The sequence below is a fragment of the Carex rostrata genome, chromosome 3 (assembly GCF_964058835.1).
Source record: "Carex rostrata chromosome 3, lpCarRost1.2, whole genome shotgun sequence".
Lineage (NCBI taxonomy): Eukaryota > Viridiplantae > Streptophyta > Magnoliopsida > Poales > Cyperaceae > Carex > Carex rostrata.
The window spans coordinates 414,566-436,975 of NC_135920.1; the positions used below are offsets into that span (position 1 = coordinate 414,566).

Sequence of the window (22,410 nt, forward strand, 5' to 3'; positions counted from 1 at the left end):
AGTTAATGCATACATGTCTGACGCTTCTACCCGGTTTACCAAGGCCAATTACAAATACATGGTGGTAATCATGGATGATAACACGGTTACATGCACATGCCAGAAGCCGCAATTAAACATTTTTTTTTTTTTTGAAAAAGTGGTCACCCACCGATTTCATTAGAAACCATAATATTGTTTGCTTCCAATCTCAAAACAATTGGAGGAGGAAACGCATACAGTTTGTACCAAGAAAAAACAAACAAAAAAAATCCAAAAAGGCTGGTCTACAGAAACAGCCCTAGGCTAATAAACGTCCAAAGAATAGGACTGAAACATCAAAAACAATTAGCAGGCAACAACAGAAACTCCTAACAACATCAGACAACAAACAATTCCTAATCATTTAGAAACTCTAACCCAAGCATATGGGTTAAATCTTCTTGAGTCAGCATAGGGTGCTCGACCTCTATCTCTGAATCCCCCTCCTGAACTGTTTCCTGTTGGCCTAATACCGTGTTCTCATGTTCTGGCAGTGTGCCGTCTCCGAGGCATCGACCCTGGCAGGTTCGTACATTACTACTACCACATCCAGACACTGATCAACACATGGATGGGTGAATGGCATGTGTATGACAATCAGTCTGATTGGCCGGAAAACGGAGGCCCAACCCTTATTCCAAATGACAAAAATATTACTTTGGGTTGAAGGTGAGTCAATAGGATTCCGATGTGGCTTGATTTACTGCATAATAGAAGGAGAGGACATCAGGCTCGCCGAGATACACAAGAACAACAAAACATAGCTGCTCGAGATACACGAGGTAGTTAACTCATATTTTTAAATTAAATTCCAACTTAAAAAAAAAACTAATAATAACAATACATTTTTGTTTGTCAATTTTCAGGTTGAGAGAGAGGCAAGCAGTGTATTTTTATCTAATAGTCAATTTTATGTTATGATTGCATTGCTTGTTTGTTGTAATAGTTTTAAGAATTTTATTTAGTAGTACTTGTATGGAATATTTATTTAGGCGTATCTTAATTTAATATTTTCAAATAAAAACAAAATCAAACTAACATAATATTTCTTCTTCCAAATTAAACACCATACACAGCTATAACTACAAATATTCAAAACAAAAAATCAAACCAACAAAAAAAAATCGCCGGGCCACATCCCCTAGAAGCGGCCATGGCCGCAGCCCGTAGAAGCGACTCAAAATACGGACCGCTTTCCCTAGATGCGGCCACCAAAAGAGTGGCCACTTTGCGTAGATGCGACCATGTCATTTTTATAATTTCCACCAAAAAATGATATTTTGGTTTATTATTTTATGGATTATGCTATATTTAAAAATTTCGGGTACGACCTATAAATGAAACAATTGATATTAACTATGCCAAACATTTAACCCTTTTAATTAATCCACTAATTAATGTATTTGATCTATTGGCAAAAAGTAATATCCTCCGTGAAATTCGTATACCTAAGAAAACATAATATTTATGTTTGGATCTGTACGCAGTCCAATCAAAATCTACATGACTATTAAAGCAGCCTCGTGCATTCTACTTCAGATCGAATTGGTCCGGATTCCGATCAGAAAACCGTGATCCAAACAAAATATTATATTACTTCATAGGATATGAATTTCTTCGTGCGGAGATCGTAGACTGAAAATCTGAATAGAGAATCTCTAGTGGATATTAAAAATAGTCAAGTAACTTGACTCCAACTTAAAATAAAAAATAAAATAAAATAAAATTTTGAAGAGCACATGATCGCACTACAAAATTTTATAGTGCGATCATATTACACTATAATTACTTAAGAACATATTACACTATAATTTACTCATGGAGCTAGCTCCGGATTATTCTGCAGAAACCAGTTCCACACCCAACTTCCTTAGTGAGAGTACTAATAAGTAATATATAACTAAGAAGAAATTAACCCAAAACCATTACTTAAAAATAGAAGTAATTTTATTAAACGGGACAACATTAATTAAGGAGCAAATTAATTAAGAAAACAATGAATCATTAATTTAATTTTTCACTTAGGAGAGGGAGTGAAGGAGAGCAACTCCTTGGACTTGAGCCAAGCTTTCACCACCACCACCGCATCAAACAACTTCTCAGTGCTGCTATACTTGCCTTCCTTTGCCACAACCTTCAAATAGTACTTCACACCCGAGACGATTTGCTGCTCGGCCTTGACAACACGGGAGAAAGTGAGAGGTTTGGCATGATGATGAAGTGTAGCGGTAGCATTGCTGCTACGCAAGCGGTTGTTGTACTGCGCTACAGAGAATCGACCCAGGGATTGCACCTCCTTGTTGGATTCAACATGAGGTATGACAGTGCGGCCACCGACGACAGGGGTTGGAGCAGGAGATGAGTCAGAGGATGCAGCAGTGAGGAATGCAAGGAGGCAGATTGTGGAGAGAAAGGAGAAGAAGAAGAAGGGATAATAGTGATGCGTGTACGACATTGTGAGGAGATTTGGGTTGGGGTTGGAGGTTAATGGAGGCTATATATTTTAAGCTGGTACTTATGGTGGATCGGAGGAGTATATATAAGTGATATGATTGTAGGCATTTGCTAAACCCGGAACGGGTAGAACCCGTTTTGCCCGGCCCATACCCGTTACCCGTGGTACCCGTACCCGTTGCCCGGGTACAAACGGGTAGACGGGTACGGGTAATAAACGGACCGGATAACATGATTTAAAAAATAACCCGTTGTACCCGTACCCGCCAACCCGTACCCGCCTACCCGTACCCATCTACACGCATACCCGTACCCATCTACCCGCATACCCGTACTCGATACCCGTACCCGATCCGTTTCACTTCAAAAAAATTTGAATTTTTTTGAAAAAAACAGAAAAAAAAAAACGGGCGGACCGGACCCGTACCCGGATACCCGGACCCGTACCCGCGGTACCCGTACCCGTCAACCCGCAACGGGTACGGGTAATAAACGGACCGGATATAGGTTTTGGCCTAATTACCCGTCTACCCGTTACGGGTTTTATCCGTACCCAACCTACCCCTTTACCCGTCCTACCCGTTAGCAATTGACTATATGATTGTGGAGGCTCCATTATATAACGATTAATTATAAGTTAGAAGACAAGAAATTAATATATATATGTAATAAAAATCACAAAATAACAAGTAAGAACCGACGTCACTGCATGTCTTTCTCAAAGCTGGGTTGTCAAACCATCCTTCGGGTAATCGGGTTTATCGAAATCTACGTACTCGAATAAAAAAAAAACTACAATGTACGTAGAAGGATCTACTCTTTAGTCTTTAGTACGTAATAATTAAATGTGGATCCGCGTTAGCCACGTGACACTACTTGATAAGTTTACCTTAGTCCCCGCTGCCGCTGGGTATGGACTATTGAGCTCAAAACATTGAACGGAACCGACAACTATTGATCCTAAATATGAAATATGCTTTTTGTACGTAGAATCATGTGTTGGTCTCCATTATGTGACCGACTGGATACGTCCATTTATCTCAAATGATGGTCCAGACTCCAGAGACTCCAGAATATATAGAGGTCACATATATGATATATGCACCAACACGTTAATTTTACCCTAGTTTTCCGGAATCAAGGTTAGGTTATTAGAAAATCGGTGATTAAATTAATGTTAGTCTTACTCTTACTTGCTAGAGACTAAACTAGAGTACTAGACTAGCTAGCATCAACAAAAGTACACAGTCCAGCTGGTACTGTGTGCACTGTGCAGTGACTTCACTTGGTATCAAACCCAGCTGGTCACATGTGATCGAATATATATACGATCAAATACCAAGCTCAAAAATACACTTTCTGATTCATCCTTGTCAAAGTCAACCGATCCGATCGAAAAAATGCAGAAAAGAGATAATGCATGTTTCCACTGAAAACACGTCATCATTTTAATTAACCATTTTCTCGTTGGTAATTAAGCAAACGACTAAACACACATGACAGGCGTCAGCAGAATTTTGACCAGTGTCTCAGCTAGCCCACATGCCTAGTTACGTTGCGTACTAGAGGTAGCAGTTGCTTGCACGCGAAGGTTACCCAACTATAGAAATTAAGCACCAGACATGAATCCATGAACTCTTTTTATCTTATTCAATTGCCTGTTGCAAGGATATATATATACTTAAATCCAGAAAATCTAATTCAATTGTCGAGTTCGACTAAAACTTATCCATATCCTTTGATCCTTTCTGGGGAAGGATGTTCTATGATAGATAGTATTCTAACGGGGCCACATGGGATCCCCAAAATATTAATTTTCGACTTGTTAAATCACGGGGGAGCAGTCTTTTTCACAAAATACAACTTTCATCACTGACAAACCAGAGAAAAAACCGGGCCCCTAATACTGCGCAGATTTCTCCCTGTTCGAAACTTCTCTAATTTTTTCTAAGGTCAGCAAGCAATGGCTTGCTAATATTTGTATTAATAAAAGTTAAAATGGTTATTTATTTACAAGAATCCCTAGTCTAATTTACCCAAAACCAAGGGACTCCCTGGTTAATGACTCATAATGTACACAGCATTTCAAGCAAACTTTAAAATACCGCAGCTCGCTCTCTAGCTCCATCGCTGCTGCAACTTCTCAATGTTACTTGATATGTTAAATATTAGCGCTCCATTTCATTTCATTTTTCTTCTATTTTTCCACCCTTTTTATGGAAAAGCAAGATGAGGATAATATGAGAAGTGTGATTTCTTTTGCTTATCGGACGGAAGATAGTTAGAATAACAAATTAAAGTCAACTTGCCGATTTCGCTGAAGAGCTCTTTGGTCTGGAAAGAATTCTCTTTGATGTTTCGAGCTGTGCTATTTATTTCACAAAAAATTGAAGACCTCATGCTTTAGATGGGAAACCAATTTGCTCTCTCTTGACCCATTAAAGCTTTTACGAAGCAATTTTACCTTCTTTTATCCCTCCTGCAGGAGCTTAAACATTTTTTTAAGAAACTAAAAACCGCACTACCCGTATGCGAACCAAAATTTATGCTAGGAAGTGAAAACCAGGTGCTTCAATTTAAAAGTTCAGTTAGAAAATTTTAATTTCAGATCTTTTTACATCGGGGAGGGCTGCCTATCATGGGAACACAACAATATGGTATTAGGGAAAACATATCAAAGGCTAAAAAACAGCCAACAAAATATCTAATAGAACACAATACACAGACCAACCAAATAAGCACAACAGAACCTAAACTATGCATTTGGGTACCTCACAATCATCTATAGCCCCTGAGCAATAGTCCTGACCATTTCTAAAAAAAGCTTGATACAACTCTACAATAGACCGGCATTTTTAAACTAGCAATAAGTTAGCTAACCCAAATACCCACTAAAATTAATACTCATACAATATAGATACACCTAACATATACACTATGGGCACGGCACTTGATACACCATGGTAGCACACAGCTCTTTGCTTTCTATACAAAACCGGTATGCTTCTATCTCTCAGTATCATCCTCTGTCACCTTGAAGTGCTGAGGGTGGCTGCCACCACAGTACAAGCTCCACATTTTTAAGTAGGCCCTTTCCAGATTTTGAACCTGAAACCATCAGCCAACATCAATATTTATGTACTCTTCAAGGTGCAAGGAAGTCTGTATCCTTGGCTTGATAGGACAATGGCAGGTCATGCAAAATACTCAAAAAATGAAATGCCCCCCCATGAAAACAAGAACAATGAATTTTCTTGTAAAAGCTATAAAAATGGATTTATATGCAGATACATATGTGCAACTTAATTTTATGGATTTCAGTTCTCTTGCAATGTATTTCATACAAAGAATATAATTAATTAATTAAAGTGTGTGCACATGAGCGTGAGCAAGCTTGATGGTCCAACGCTTGGATAAGAACACTCAAGTCCACAGTTTGAATCACAGAATAGCAGCCTTTTAAAGCCAATTTTGAGGTATGCCTCGTGTGCGCTGATTATCTGTGGCTTGCCTCAAAGTCAAACCGTGTGGCAGAACCACATATGTGCCCTACATATTGTGTCAGGCGGCCGAATACCCGTATATGCAAGCCAGAGACACGCACGACAAGGCCACATGTGCCCTGCATATTGTGTCAGGCAGCCGAACACCCGTATATGCAAACCACAGACAGGCGGCCGAATACTCGTATATGCGATCGCATTTTGAAACGCTGGATACTACTGTTGCCAAATGCAGAATATTCATATTTGAGGTGATTTAAAAATGCTTCACGTTGTCACAGGCAACCAGGAATTGGGTGCTAATTGCACTAGAGTATTTTTTTTGTTTTAACTGCATAATGGTTAATATGTCAAACCAGAAACGACAATACTTGAAAACTAACCCATCTATGAGTGTCAAATAAAGGGCAAGTCAGACGGGCCTCCATGAGCCTAGTTCTTAGTGACTGGAGTTTGGAGGGGTCGAGAGCTAAAGCAACTGCTTTCTCTTCATACTCCTTCATACTAAAAAGAACAAAGAACAAAAAAGGCAACAGAAAACAGCAAGTCAAAAACTAGCTGGTACAAGTTAACTGACTCTAAACAAGTACTGAAGTACTTGATGCTATTATAATGATTATAGAAGCATGGCATTCTGCACCGATAAATCAAATAGAATTATAACACCTACCTCCAAGCAATCATCTCTTCGCCAAGGCCAGTTGCCATACACAAAGAACCAGCAACCCTAGTAGCCATTTTCTCCAGAGGTAAAGTTATCACAGGCAAACCAGCCCACAGAACATCGGTACCAGTAGTATGCCCATTGCATAATGGTCTGACCAACAGAAATAAATAGGCAAGTGACAATTAGTTGTACCATTAAGCAAACAATAATAAAATAATCATTTTAATGATAGCAACAGCGCAAGTGTCATGTAGTCTACTATTTTTTACTTCTATTAACATGCTGAAGATGGCTGGGTAGTCACTAATCTTTTGTAAATAGATTAAAATGTAATAACCAAGCTTGGTGTCAGGATCAAATCAAAAGGCGTAAATTATCACAGTTCAAATATGAAAGAATTTGGGAATAAGAATAGAAGTATGAATTCATACGTATCAAGGTAAAGGTCAGCTAAGGCACTCCGTCTTATATGCTCATCTTTCACAGCTACATCCGTAAAAATTATCTGTTCTGGCCTTACACCTTTCGAGGCAGCATCTACCAACACACACACACACACAAAAAAAATCTAAGAATGATGTATGAAAGCTAAGAGTAACGTTTATACCTCAATATTGGCAGTTTTAAAAAATGCTCCCAACTTCACCCAATTTAGACCTGAATCAACTTAAACCCCAATGAAGCCCCAATTCACCCTTAAGATCTATTTGTAAATGAACAAGTAAATGGAGCAAATTTCAAGATTGAAATTTTAAACTGAATGTCCAAAATGGTATCCGTCTATCAATATGTAATATAAATAATATTCTTTTTGTTTGCTACTAAATACTTACAAGCACGCACTCTCATCTCTCCGGCCGCTGGAAACCTAAGAAGCCACATCACACTGTTTGGAACCCGTTTGAGAATATTGCACCTTGCAAACAATAATAAGAGGAGCATGAGGCTTTTTATGTCAAAATTGCTAATCAAGTGTAAAGAAAAGGCATCTTAATGTTGACATCATTGCTTTCACGAGCAAATGGTAATTGAACACTATCTGATAAAGTTCCATTGGGATGCTTAATTCATCTGTTGAAATGATTTTTTTGAAAACTTTATAAGTTGTTGTAATATAATATGTTGGCCCAGCGATCTCTGAGTTAAAAAAAAACAAAATCAATGTCATGCATGATTTCTGGAAATGTATATTTAGAAACTTTACCAAGTGTTAAATATATCTGGATCCATCTTATAAAGCTGACTAAAACAAGCAAAAATAATTTTATCCTCTGGCAGCCCATAATCTGACCGTTTATGAGGGCACACAGTGCTCAGCACATTCCGGTTAGCCTGTCATTTATAAAAGAGAATCTATTATTACTAAAAACAAGCACTTCATCCTACTTGCTGTTATCTCAGAGTTGTATGCACAAAATGTCTTCAAAAGTGTTCAAGTGAGGACATGCAACAGTACAGATCTGTATCACAGGGTCACAGACAGACCGCTAATTTGTTTTATTCTATCTTGCATTACTTTCTCTCTCTTTAATTTGGAGTTCAAATGAGGTTTTGGAAATAAGCAATTGAAGACGTGACAAAATTGATTTCAAGAGAGATAACAAAATGTCGAAACAATAGCACACCAGATTGGTGCAGCAACTATTAGGTCTAATGCTGCAGCAATTGTGGTAATTTTTTGTTGTATGACCTATTCGACCCATTGGTCTTGACCTACTTTATCCATTTTTGACCTGCCTCAAATTATTCCTCTTACTGGGGTTTGGACAAAATCTCCCTCAACAACCAACATCAGTATAGAAGTAAGAACTTCGATAATTTACCTGCTTGTAGTCATTCACAAAGTAACAGTGTGGAAGGTGTACAAGCTTTTCTGAATAAATATGTGCATACTGCATTGGTGACACAAACTGCAAAAAAAAATTAAAGAAAAAAATATTAAATAACTAATTCATACTTGAAAGTGGAAACTGGAAAGGAAGTCAGAAAATCAGATGTTCAACCTCATCAGTTACTAAATAGTCAATATATGTTGCACCAGTAGTCCCAGGGAACCCCATGTAGGAAACTTGGATTGGAGATGGCCGCATCGCAAAAATTTCAGTCCTTGCCCCCTGAAAAATAAGAAAGCAGATAATTCAGCAGGAAAATTTTAATTTACACTGGTTATTAGAGTTTTGGATCCCTAACCCATAATTGGACCACACTAAATAACAGTGGCCATCCATGTTGCTTGTTTCAGTTTTAATTTGTAGAAATTGCACCCAATTGCTTAACAAATTCTCAGGTAACACCCCCAACATTTTCTAACAACTATTATTATCTTCTAGCTTATCAGCAATGCATCCAACATAAATATGTCAAGCAAAACAAACAAAAGATTTTAAACCTAAACCATTTCATCGCCAGTCAAATAAATCAAACAACTGTCCATACAATTTTGTGATCTCATGTCCCAGTAATATGGGAATAATTTTAGCCCAATTTGCTTTAGCAGAAATCAAAGATCGTACAATGAGACAAAGCTGTCAACATTTAAACAGAATAACCCTTTTTTTTTATCAAACTAGCACAACACTAGCTTTGTTATTTGAAAACAAGGATTAAATGGTTGTTGCTATCATGAGAATAATAAAATGTATTCGGAAACAGACAAAGTATTTAATGGCAGTCGCTTCTTAATGGCTATTGTTAATTATTATTTGTATCTGATGTTAGTCGTGACTACGAGAAATCTTGGATGCTATTTGCAGGTAATTTTCTTTTTCTTTTTTTAAAAAAAAAATGCACAAGTAGCCAAAGATCTCAAAAAGCCTCCGGTTAAGCTTTCAGTGCTTAATGTATATAGCCCAAAAATTATACAGAATAATAATTAACCTTGGTATAACCATTGAGATTAATTAGGATATGGATCATGTCTTGGTTGATCAATCTAGCAATCATATCAGATGTCATGGCAGAGACGTCGATAAAATGCTCTGCTTCAGACTGGGTTCTTTGCCTCCACTCAGTACCATCATTTGGGCTAAGAGCATAGCAAAATACCTACAAGTATTAGCCTTGCGTGAGTAAATATCCAAAACACAAATTTGACTATCTCAGCTTTTCAGATTTTGTTAAATTCCTATTCATTACTTCTTCATGAGCTTGTTGAATAATCAAATACAGCTCTTAAAGAATCTCAAAGCTCTGTTGCACACCCTATTTAATGGTACTTTTAGAAATACCCCCAACTTCGGTACTGAAACATCTCTAGAAAGTTCAGCAATCACAGAATTCAATCTATACTGGTGATATGAATTTCTGAACCCAACAGCTACTGCTAAGGTAGTGAACATCACATACAAGAATTGAATTAAGTTAATAACCTCAATGTTGTCTCTGTTATGCAACCCAAAAACGGATCCCATGAGATGTGAAAGAGGATGGTTACCAAAATCGCTACTAACATACCTGAAAAAATTCAACAAGACAACCAAATTTAACCAGTTGAGTAAACCAACACTTGTGATCAAGTAGGTATGAAGAGAGCACCAATGTAAAACTGAGACATATTAATCATCAATTTACACTTGAGACTTAATTTGTTGACACGACTGTAATTACATATCGAAGCAAGTTTCAATAATTTAGCTAGCACCCAACTATGTTTCCAATCTAATATGAACAGAGTTTGCACTCAGTTGAACCTATTCAAGATTTCAGCGGACACCAACCCTCCACTATGACATAAATGCCACTTTCAAAATCTGCCACCTGGCCTTAACCAAGATTCTGATCTTAACCCAGTGTGCCTTCGGCGGGACCTAACTTAACTGGTACAGAACATGAACTCTATTTCCAGTAAACGAAGAAATATAAGAATTGAAATGTGACTTACCCAACTCTTAAACGACCTTGACCTTTTTTAACAGGAATTGCTGGTGGATGGGCAAAAGGAGGGAGCCCAAAACGGGAGGCCACCAAAGCACTATGAGCAGCATATTTGCAGCTGAAACAAAACAAGAAAATGCATTGTTTCCATTCAATTGCAACCATAATTATGCTTATAAAAGAAAAATGTTATGTTCTACAGGTAAAGACCATTTGTCCCTCCCCCTAATCATTGCTGTTTGTTTTGGATTCACTGGAGGTATGTACATGGTCTTTCCAGAACATGCTTCAATCTTGATATAACTCTCACTTATTCTATTCACTAATGTCTTGCTATAGGAAAGTAAACCTTGATAAATTCCTTGGAGAACTGAGCGAATGAAATTAAACTGAATAACACATTATGCCGATCATTCATGGAAATTTACAAAATGTAATAATACCATAAGTGAGAAATGTATATCTGGGGCCAAAAGCAAAATTATGTGATCTTTTATAGTAAAATTAAACATTTTGATAAGTAAAGGTCTAGTACCTGATTTCCAATGCAAGTATGGGGTCAATCGGGTAAGCAATAGCATGGAATGGTTGCACACTTGGGAGGATATTATTCTGTACCGTAGAATAATATTTAATTACATTTGCCATCCAATACAAAAGAAATTAATAAAAAAAGATGTACCAGATATGAAAACCCTATGAGAAGATGTAAATACAAGAAAAGCCCCAAGAAGAGATCCTTTTGTTACTACACCAGAATAATGGCCGGTCTCTTTGAAAGGAAAGAACTTAATACTTAAGATGATAGATGTGCCAATTACTAAACTACACTAGAATTTGAGACATTCTACAACTGCTGAAGCAGAATATCTAAAAAGAATTGAATGATTTATAACCTGGATCTGCCGTCTGATAATATCTTCAACTTCAAGGAACAATTGATCCCTGTTCTCCCAATCACAGACGCACTGCACGCCAAGAAAACAAAGACAAGGGGGAGTACGTGAGAACAGGATAAAATTACTGAGGTTCCCTTAACATTTTTGTTTACTCAAGACCTTCAAAAGTTCTGTTTCGCCGCAGTAAGGGGGTTAAGTTGTATCTCTTTTATTTTACCTTTAATTCCATGCTCTCATTACTGTTTATAGAAAAACAGAGAAAACTAATGTAATACCCTATCAAGACAAAACCAATCAATTTATGTTTGAACATAACTAGTTCAGAACTGTGCTACAAATAATGAATCTTTCAGAATTCTTGAAGCAAAACAAGTATTATTCTGTTAATCAAACATACAGACACATTACAGTCACTTTAGTGGAATGGGTAAACTGACAGAAGCCAACAATTAATGGAGGATATCACTTTAGATGCTAAATTAATGCAAATCATAAGATTGTTTTAGCGAAACGGGGTTAGGCAAAACAAGCAAACAAATAAAGGAGTTTATCAAGATATTCTGACAGTTCACCAGAAAAAAAAGTCAATAAAAAGAGTTTAAGGGGTATTAAAAGCTGACTTCAAATAACCACAAAGCAGTAGCTCACCTGTAATGTATGCAGAAGGTTGCAAGTAGCTTCTGGGAAGTCGGGTCGCAGTGACAAAGCTTGTTTATAACTAGTTATAGCTGGGTCCACTAATCCACTGCAAATGAAGGCATCTCACAAAATCAGACCACAGATACAACCTAAACACATAAAACTAATGCAGCAAAAGTCCATTCCCTGCGAATCTACCCCCCCACAGTAGCCAAGACAGAAGATATAGTTTGGTCAGTGAAAGTAATTTATTATTCGAACTTGCACCTTAATTTTAGCTAATTGCCTTATGTTACAACATGACTTGAAAAACCAACTCTGAGAAATCCAGGAAACAAAGGTATTGTTCAGGTTGCAAAGAGCATGAATTATTTCACAAATGAAAGACTCGACGGCAATTAGACTCAAACTGACGGCCAGTATAAAAACCATCTAAAGTTAATCAGCTTAAACAAGGATTGAACTTTTACTAAACAGAATTGTAGCTAAGAAAAACAAATGTAGTTCTACCTGTCCTTGTAAGCTGAAGCAAGGTTTGCATGGGCTTCAGCCATGGTTGGCCTAACCGTAACTGCTCGTATATAATCCTGAATGGCCTCACTGACACGACCAACCTCCTTCAATGTGTTTCCCCTATTGACCAATGCATCCGCCGCCATCGGATCTATTCTTAGTACCTCGTTGTAGCATAGAATAGCCTCAGCATGGTTTCCCTGTCAAATCATGACATGAAATTGGTTGAACTGATACCTCCAATAGGAAATCATGTGATTAAGCTGATAAAATTCAGGGCAGAACCAACATCACACCTCAAATACTAAATGCTATATTTTTCATCTTTATAATATGGCCCAGAAAGAAGATCAAACCAACATTTGTACATAATCTAAAGCCTCATTCAATGATGTTTGTCCAAAAAATAAATTACTAAACACACTGCATAATGTACAATGCAGAGATATCCATTATAAAAGGAAAGTTTCTAGACTCCAGCGTGTGCTCCACAACATTCATTCAAGCTTCATCTAGGAAAATGTTTTGCATATCTGAAGTTCTGCTACTGGAATCACCAAATACATGGTGGAGAAGCAATTATGCAAGTCAACAAATACCTGTTGCTTGTATATGACAGCCAAGTTGTTGAACGGAGAAGACAGTGCAGTGGTCACAGCTATCGCTGCTTTGTAAAACGAACTTGCCAAGGTAGCCATGTTCCTACAGTAACAAACAAATATCCTCCAAGTTAAATTGATCAAATTTTTCAAAATGACTCAGGATATGATCACGAAGAATCAGCAGAAAGGTCCTGATTCTTAACCAAGGATTATATTGGTGACATTACATAGTTGATATAGTAATATGTTCCCAAATAGTAAATAAGACCAATTTTTTTCCAACTGTCACCCTTAATTAAATGCCAACCTACACAAATTCATATTAATCTGTGCGCTTTTAAAAGAAGGTAAAAATGTCAATAAAATGCTAAAATAAAAGAGATAAAGCAATTAAGCAGTACAGGTAATGCCTGCCTACATGCAGCTTTGTACCGGGACTAGTATTGCCGGACTGTAATCAAAATGAGAGACAATATATGCCTCCATTTATTATCAGCTAAGACCCAATTTATTCCAACTATCACCCTAACCACCCAAAGATTATACAAACAAACCTTGATCAAATGTCAATTTACACAAATTCTTATTAAATTGCGCACTTTAATACAGAAGGTAGAGAAGTCAAACAAAACAAGAATGCTACTATGCAGTATAGGTAGCTCCTTCCTACATCCAGCTTAGTACCGGAACTAATATCACTGGACTAGAATGAAAATCAGGTATAATACATCTTTTCATTTATTGGCAACTAAAAAAATAGACCTTTAAGATTCCAAAAGATTGTTGAACCAGGAAAATATCTTATGTTGATAATACTGTTGAGCACTAACCTCCTGAAGATATAGATTAACAAAAATAGAACTATTACCATTCCATATAAATGTTTCCCAGATTAGTGAGTGCTTGTGGGTGATTTCCTTGCATGACGAGACAAGACTATACACAGTAGTAAAAAAGAAAGAATTAGCTTGCCACATATAAGCTACTTCAGAGAGAAAGAAAAGAGAGAGAGAAGTACTCTGTAGCAATTCATTGCTTCCTCTACTCTGCCAGAATCTTTTAGTGCATTGCCCTGCATGTTCAAATAGATACTTTACCACATTGGTTCACAATATCCAAGCAAACAGGATTTATCCAAAATTAAAATCTTGAGGTAGTAGAAATATGAAAATGCAAGAGTTACAGTGGAAATTGCCAAAAAGGAAGGAAACAAATAAAGAAGCAAAAGTTATTGTGTGCTAACTGTCCTCAGGAAATTAAAGTCGAACCATATGCGTATCATATATCTGTCCTCGGAACCCCCAAAAAACAAGAAAAAATAAATAAACAAACAACAATTTCCTATAAAACATGCAAGACAGGAGGAATATCTCAACCCTGCATCCCTATTCTTTCCCTTGAATAAGATGTCTCCCTTTGGAGGAGCGACTTAAACATATTTTTGTTCCCTGTGATTTCCTAAGCTATTAGATGCTTCCATGTTGGATAGGTGTATAAGAATGCACATTTCTCGACAAAAGGCCCAAGCAAAATTAAAAGAGTTAGTAAAGCAATTCCATGTTATTCTATGGACCCCATTTGGATCACATAAAATGTCAGCCAATTCTAAACGTTAACGCAAGTTGATAGCATGTTATGCAAGCCACGAGTATAAAGGTGTATCATCCAACAAAAATACAAGAAATTCAAACTACAAGCAGAAAATTAAATTTCGTACCAGGTTGTTGTATGCCTCCACAAATTTTGGATCACAGATGATAGCTTGATTGTAGTGTACAATTGCCAAGTCAAGATGTCCTTGCTCATGGTAGGTGCTCGCAAGATTACCTGCATGTAAATTTGTGGCCCCCTTACCTTTCTATTATACTACTGTTTTTACCGGGCCCCACACAGTTTTCAAATTGGGAAAAAGAGGAAAGGCACTATTCATTCTCTCATGGTTGAACCAGTGCTTAAACTCTTTTAACTTTTCGTACCTGAGGAATAAGTAACGAGATAAAACCGTCAATTGTTTTCACATATGCTCAGTGCTGTGTGGGTTACCAACTGGCACTAGTTAGTACAGTATTGTCACAGTACCTGTACTGGGCACATACCAGCATACATGCAACAAGACATGTATAAGCATATGAATGCGGTCCCATGTCCTTAAAACTTGAGAAGACACTAAAGATTTTGTATTTCTATTTACTTCTCAACCATCCTCAAAAGAATCATCTATAACATGTTAGCACTTACCATAAGCAATTGAATAGTCGGGGCGAGCATGGAGTGCACGTTGGTAGCATAAAATGGCCTCCTGAGGCATCCCCATTGCCTGAACAAAGTAAAAAAGAGATGTATATTGTTTTATTCCCATTCCCAACATCTAACAATGGCTTTTTCTATCTTTTGCCACAATTTCCTGAGACTTACCTTGTACACGTTTCCCTGGTTAAGGTATGCATCAGCAAAGGACGGCTTAAGCTTAACAGCTTCCTGCGAACACCAGAATTTGGAAAATTGTTAGGGATATCTGACTGATAAATTCAAGATTGCTTCTCGCCATTCAAGAAGACACATCTTAGCTGGTGTCCTTACGGAGAGTCAAATAAAAATTAGCCAGTTGCTATACAAGTTTAAGTATAAATAATTTGAAGATGGTTCAAATGATACCATTTGCCATGTCTTCATGTTTTTCAATACTTAATAGCAAATTTATAGAACTCAAATAACAAATATAGAACTGTTAGATGGGATCTATTTAGTTATTTGACTTTAGATTTTTTTTCTGTTATTAAGGATTTAAAAAGTAGAGGCACCTAGGAAAATGGAACACTTCTTTAATTAACAAAGGTAAGTTATGCCATATCATAAGACTAAAGATGAGTTACTATATATGATGAAAAGAATATATAGTAAGAAGAGCAAATGCACAATCAGATATATAAATGAAGCTCCACAGCACCAAAGTGGCATGGGTCCAATATAATGGGTTGATATTTTAGGCGCAACTAAACCATCGAGAAATTATTAAACCAATTAAACAAGATGACAGCAATAAAGCAAAACAAACAAAAAATAAAATATATTGTGATTCATCCGGAATCAATCTCTGGCTAGGAAGTACCAGCAGGTACTTGCGGAGAGGGGCATTGTCCGGTATGATATCCTTGCTAGATATATGAGAAAGGGAATACAAACAAAATACAACCTTGTAGTAAATAAGTGCCCTATTAAGGTCACCACCCTCCATAAACAGACCAGCTAGGTTAGACCACGCAATTGCGAAGGTGGGGTCAATGCGCAATGCCTCAAGGTAGCAGTTATAAGCCTGAAACATATTGCCCCGTGAATTACAAAAATAAGAAAAAAGAAAAATAACCTGGTTGCAGTGTACAGGCTCTTATGATGGGCACAATAGTTTAACGAGGAATAAGATGTTTGCTAATTATGGTGACCCGGCAATAATTTGAGGAAATATATGCATTAATTTGTTTTATAATTTGCCAATTCTGGTTACACAGCAATAATCATGTGCAATAACAATATTGCCCATGATTTTTTTTTCATGGGCACTCCTTTTTGCATTGGAAAAGAAATATGCTTTATATGTTTTTTATAATTTTCCTTAAAACTCAGCAGCAAAAAAAATTATAGATATTTTTAAACATTCTAATTGAGGTTTTACGTCGGGAAAAAAGGTTGGGTTCATCCTATTAATGTCCGATGAACACAAATATAAAAGAAATAAGCAGAATAGCAGTATCCAAATGATTATTGGCTTACCTCTTGGATCAGACCTTGGGCCTTCATTACGTTCCCCAAATTACTGTGGGCATCGACCTGAAATGAAGGAAAAGTAGCAGGTAAATATTATTATCTACTAAATTTAATTAGAAAAGAAGAATAATAGAGAGTACATCAGCAAGACATTTCAATTAGCGGAAGCAATCTTGACGATTAGAATAGGAATCAAGACAAACAGAAGAAGAGCAACAACAACACTTAATTTTGCTTTGTGAACTTCCCTCGTCTAATACCCTAATCACTTTCCCCATTTATTAATTTATTGAAAGATAGTGTGGCACGTCTCACCATCATCTAGTTCCTCTTGATTCGAATAAAAATGGAGACATCAGTTGCGACAGTGTAGAGTTTGATTAGTTCTAAATATGCTAGGTCACTTGTGCTATTAAATTAGAATCGTAGTGTAGTTAGGGTCGTTTCCTGTTTTATATAGAAATGCCAATTTATAAGGTTAATGCCAATTTATACACAAATGTTAATACTTTAAATAACAGCATACAAAATCAGCCCAATTTAGTTCCAAAAGAGGAAAAGAACTGCCCCTACTTAAAAAAAAATAAAATACTGATAATTAAATTTAAACTTAACAGGGTCGTAAACAATACAATTAAAGTACTGAAGCCTATCTGCATTTTGTTTAAATTCCACGTAACGTTTAACAGAGGTTTAGGATAGGGCTCACAGCCCTTGTACTCTTTCTTGCTCCAGCAAATCTCCTTTTCCTCTCCCTTCTCTTTCCTTCTCTTTACCCAACCTTCCCCTCCCTCCTTTTGCTTCTCCTGCTTGGCAACCAAATTCCGTAGATTCGGCTTTGGCCAAAAGGTAGTGCCTGCCTCTCTGAATCCAGACATCGTCTCTCTCTCTCTCTCTCTCTCTCCCTCCCTTTTGTTTTTTGAAAAATCTTGGCAGTGGCTACCCTCCCTCCCTCTCTCTCGCATAGAAGTGACGCGTGGGCAGGGATTAAAGTTTAGAAGTGAGCGAGAGGAGGAGGAGGCCAGGGCTTATTTGGCCTCCCTTTTCATTCTTGGCTTGGTCTTGAGACACTATTAAGTTCAGGGACCAGTTAAATTCTAGATATTCTTAACTGTACAAATTTAAATTTCACTTTTTGGTTATTACATTCCATTGAAAAAGCACATAAGCTGATGTATTTCAAATCCCACTTTTTTTACATCCGACGTTTTTTTTTTAATTCTGCTGATCTGCAAACTTAGTTTCTACCAGTGTTATTAAAACCGGACCCGGAGGCTACACCGGTTCGGTCTGCTGAATAGACCAGATAAGTAATTGGACCGGTCAAAGCCCGGGTTAATTGAACGATATTTTTGAAAAAACGATGAACCGTTCAAAGAAAAAAACCCAAGTTTTCTTCGCGTCTACAGACTATATTATCGATGCTTCTTTCTTTCTCTGGATTCCCTTTTTCTTTCGATCTCTTTCCCATCTTTTCTCTAGTTGGATTGAAAAGTTGTCATAATTTGGAGAGATCGATGGAAATGGGAGAAATTGTGTTGATCTTTTTTCAAAATCTTCCCACGTCCAGTCTTACAGTGAAGGGCTCATCATTCAATCAAAGAGAAGCTTATCCTCATCATCTTCTAGTGATTAGAATTCGCAGTCAAAAGCAAATAATGTATCTCATATGATTTGTGACATTTCAGTTTGTAAAAGGCACCTAGAAGGATGATATTTAACCCCATAGTGTAAGAGTCTAATGCCCTCAATGTGTTTGATAAAATGTTCAAACCAAATTATTAGTGCAGTTTTATGAAAATAATTGGTTTTCTTTTACATTTTACTGAAGCTTAATGCCCTCAAGCTATTACAAGGTAATAATCTTTGGATTTGCAAAGCTCTTTTTACAAAGCCTTGGAAGTGAAAAACATATCCATCCGTGTTACTAGGAAAACATAAAATCTTAATTTATAGTTTAAACCGAAGCATGAAAAGAGAATCCTCAAGTCTTAACTTCATTGGTTCAACGCTCTAAGCCAAGCTGTAGCCTACAAGTAATCTCATTCAAAAATTAATTTAATCTTATCATTACTTGTGTTGTTGTGTATGCATAGCAGCCTAGCACTTGGAGCATATGGCTACATGCTATTATGAGATTTGCAAAATGTTATGTTGTGCCTTAGATTGCTTGGATGCAAATAATTTAGCATTTTCCATTGCTCTAAGTAGCATTTGGAATTTGGAAGTTTGACGAGCTCATAATTTCGTTATTCGTATTGTATAGTTTAACGCTCTCAATATGTTTGATGAAATGCTCAATATTCTAAATTATGTGAAGCTGTTTTCCAGTGTTCATGCAACATATGTAAATAAACATATTAAGGTCAAACCAAACTGTATTAGTCCATTTCATATCAAAACTACTTATTAAGTTAATTATAAGCTTTACTTAATAGTTAATCCAATTACAGTATGTTAGGGTCCATGTATTAGTATGTCAATGTCCATTTATTTTATAATTAAAAAAGAAAATGCAGTTGAACCGGTCGACCCACCAATCTGACCAGTGAACCGTTGACCCGAAGGTTTACCGGGTCGATGTCCGGTCCGGTCTGGTTTTAATAACATTGGTTTCTACAGTAACATGTAAGCTCTGAAAGCTCAGTTTTCTGACTTCAGAATACTTGTTTAACCTTTTTTTTAAACAAGTTTATCAATTACATCTAAACTCTTTAAGATATATATTTTTAGCTCAACATTTTATGCTCAAATTAGTTTCAAATTCCAACATAAACCTATTACAAAGTCAATTCAAATCTCTTGCAAACTGAAATTGATGAGAACTCACCAAATGAGGGTTTAATGTTAGAGCTTGTCTACAGCATTGAGCTGCCTCTGTTAACCTTCCTTTTCTGGTGTAGGCACTAGCCAGGTTAGACCAAGCATCACAAAAATTCGGCCGAAGCTAGGAAATAAAAATAAAGTAACATCAGCCAACGAAACATGAACAAGATGGAATGCAAGAGGGGAAAGAGGGAGATGAGTTCCAAAAGGAAACCTGAATAGCAGTTAAATAATAACGGGTGGCACGCTCAATATCACCCTTTTCCTGAAATGAGAGGAGTTGCAATTAGCATTTTGCATGACATAACAATGGATATAGCAATTAGGCATGCACAGAAGAATACCAAAAGTTCTCCATGTATCTCAAAATTTTAGCAGCAGCAATAAATATAAGAATTATCAACCATTTGTTAACAAAATAAAATGTCCTGCTAGAATATCTAACAAAGTCTGACAGTAAGAAGAAAATGCTCAAAGGAATAGAAATAACAATAACCAAATACCTTCCAAGCATTCGCCATATTTCCATAACACTCCGCAAATCGAGGATCAATGGCAATTGCTTCTTCATTTTTTGCTATGCACATGTCATAATTACGCAACTACATGAAACAAACATAAAATAAGACTAAAACAAACCAGTGCAAACATCCAGAACAAGAACAACAATCAGTACAATCTTCTTCTCATTTCTGACTATCAAATTTGGGTTTTTCAGGTGAAATATCAATGCAGCTCAAAAACTCAAAAGATTAAAGACTAAAATGCAAACAGAGAGGAACAAATATTTGGAGCAATATCCTTTTGCACTTAAGGAAAATATCACATACCATTAGAAAATAAGACACAATATCCTTTTACACTTAAACCTAAGAGGAACAAATATTTGGAGCAAATTCCAAACAAAAAAACTAGAGCACAAAAGATCCTTCTCATATTAAATAAGGCTAGTCAGCTGTGATGTATAGAACTGCAGACCAAGTTCCCGCTTGTCAAGGGTCCCCAAAAAATTGTCATTCTAATGAAGAGGCAGGCATGCACACTCGCTGTACGTAATTGTCTTAAAAAAAGCAATATATTTCGAATAAGAGTTGGTAGCGAGCTGACCTGGTAATAAATGGCGCCAAGGAGGAGGAGATTGTCAGTACGGCAAGGATTTGTGTCATATACAGCAATGCTGTGCTCGAGAGCCTCTGAGTACTTTCCCACCTTGTAATTTTGATGTGCAAGCGACAATAGTGTCTCTTCATTCACTACAATTACAAGCCATTCAAATGGAATTCAGTTTAAATTAAGTAGCATGAATAAATGCTACTATAAACACAAGTAAACCAGTTAATAATAGCGCGTTAATCAGCAATTAAAATGAAATCAATCGATATAAAAATGGGTAAATAGTTTAGTGGTTTAGGTGCAGGGTGCTAGGTTTACCCCCCCACCCCTCCCGGGTAGAAATTATGGCTGCGGGACTTCGTTTTCACCAAAAAAAATAATATCTGAAAAGACTAACTGCATCGATTTGACTACAGAATGAGAAAACTTTTTGATCAATAATTAGTAATTGCAGCTGAAAAAAAATAATAGTTATGCGGAGAAAACACATGGTAAGACATCAGTAACTGTGATATCATAATTGACCGATATTATGGTACTGGAACAGAAAGTTTTACATAACCATAATTCAGAAAAGGAAACCACGGAAAAAATTCTTACGATCGTGTGGCTTGTTGAGGAGTAGAGCCTTGGTCTCAGATCTCCCTTCGAGCTCCGCGCCACCGCACCTCATCCAGTCGGCAACGCCGACCGGAGGCTGCACCGGTGTCTCCCGGGATAGCATATTTTGGCCAAACCCTAGATCTAACGACCAGGATCGAAGGCGCGAAGCCTCTCCAGCTTTGATCGCGCGAAACGCGAGGTGACGCGTAAGAGAGAGAGAGGGGGAGCAGCACGCCGATGAGAGACAAGAAATATGGAATAGAAAATTCTCGAACTGTAAGCCTGCTTAGGCTTAGCTATGCCTGTGCGAACTTGAATTCGTATCCTCTGAGATATCTTGAACTTTGCGTGACTTTATGGAAAATCTCAACCGTTTAAATACGTTCTGCACGAATCACAAAGCAGACTTTAATACTACCCCTTACATCACCCCGAATAGGGACCGGACACGTCGGTCACGCAAAAGTTAGATATCTCAGAGGATCCGCACTCTGCGAACTTTCCTGTTTTGTAAATCGTTACTTGGTTCTGGTTTATCCGTACCAATAGCACCTTCAACGACAATTGCAGGGGAATAAAACATATTAGAATATTGAATGGATTTTATAAATAAAAATTGAAATAAACTGTAGAGTTAAATTCACCTTGCATGGTTGCAAAAAATTGATTTGATAGGTAAATAGTGGAGATCAATATTATGATTGTAACTAATCGTAGGATTGAAAATGCTTTAACAGCATAATTATATTTATGCTTAGTCATTCTATCAACAAAATATACACATAACATAAAATAACTTATTTAGAAATATGTTATAATCCTAAGACTTTGAGTTGGAATATCTTTTTTCATATACTTATATACTAAAGAATAAATTTGGAAACTTGAATGCATATTCTAAACACAATAAAAAGATTTATGTGTTGTTCGAAACA

General features: G+C 36.9%; 2 protein-coding genes across 2 annotated transcripts; both read right to left on the bottom strand.

The window, feature by feature from the left end:
• Positions 1-2,038: 2,038 nt before the first annotated feature.
• CYS2 (PHYTOCYSTATIN 2) lies at positions 2,039-2,476 on the bottom strand. Its single transcript, XM_078299448.1, has one exon. The coding sequence runs from the start codon at positions 2,474-2,476 to the stop codon at positions 2,039-2,041; it is 438 nt and encodes a 145-aa protein (XP_078155574.1).
• A 2,671-nt stretch (positions 2,477-5,147) lies between these two features.
• Positions 5,148-21,778, bottom strand: SEC (Tetratricopeptide repeat (TPR)-like superfamily protein). The gene is made up of 28 exons (XM_078300201.1): positions 21,473-21,778; positions 20,867-21,012; positions 20,263-20,361; positions 19,974-20,024; positions 19,764-19,880; positions 16,940-16,996; positions 16,365-16,484; positions 15,587-15,649; positions 15,410-15,488; positions 14,889-14,998; positions 14,190-14,243; positions 14,040-14,107; positions 13,169-13,271; positions 12,567-12,769; positions 12,066-12,162; positions 11,415-11,486; positions 11,054-11,130; positions 10,526-10,636; positions 10,014-10,098; positions 9,523-9,690; positions 8,649-8,759; positions 8,469-8,555; positions 7,850-7,977; positions 7,479-7,561; positions 7,077-7,182; positions 6,649-6,795; positions 6,362-6,482; positions 5,148-5,583 (listed from the first exon to the last, which is right to left on the bottom strand). The coding sequence occupies exons 1-28, from the start codon at positions 21,594-21,596 to the stop codon at positions 5,482-5,484; spliced, it is 2,889 nt and encodes a 962-aa protein (XP_078156327.1). The 5' UTR covers positions 21,597-21,778; the 3' UTR covers positions 5,148-5,481.
• Positions 21,779-22,410: the final 632 nt, after the last annotated feature.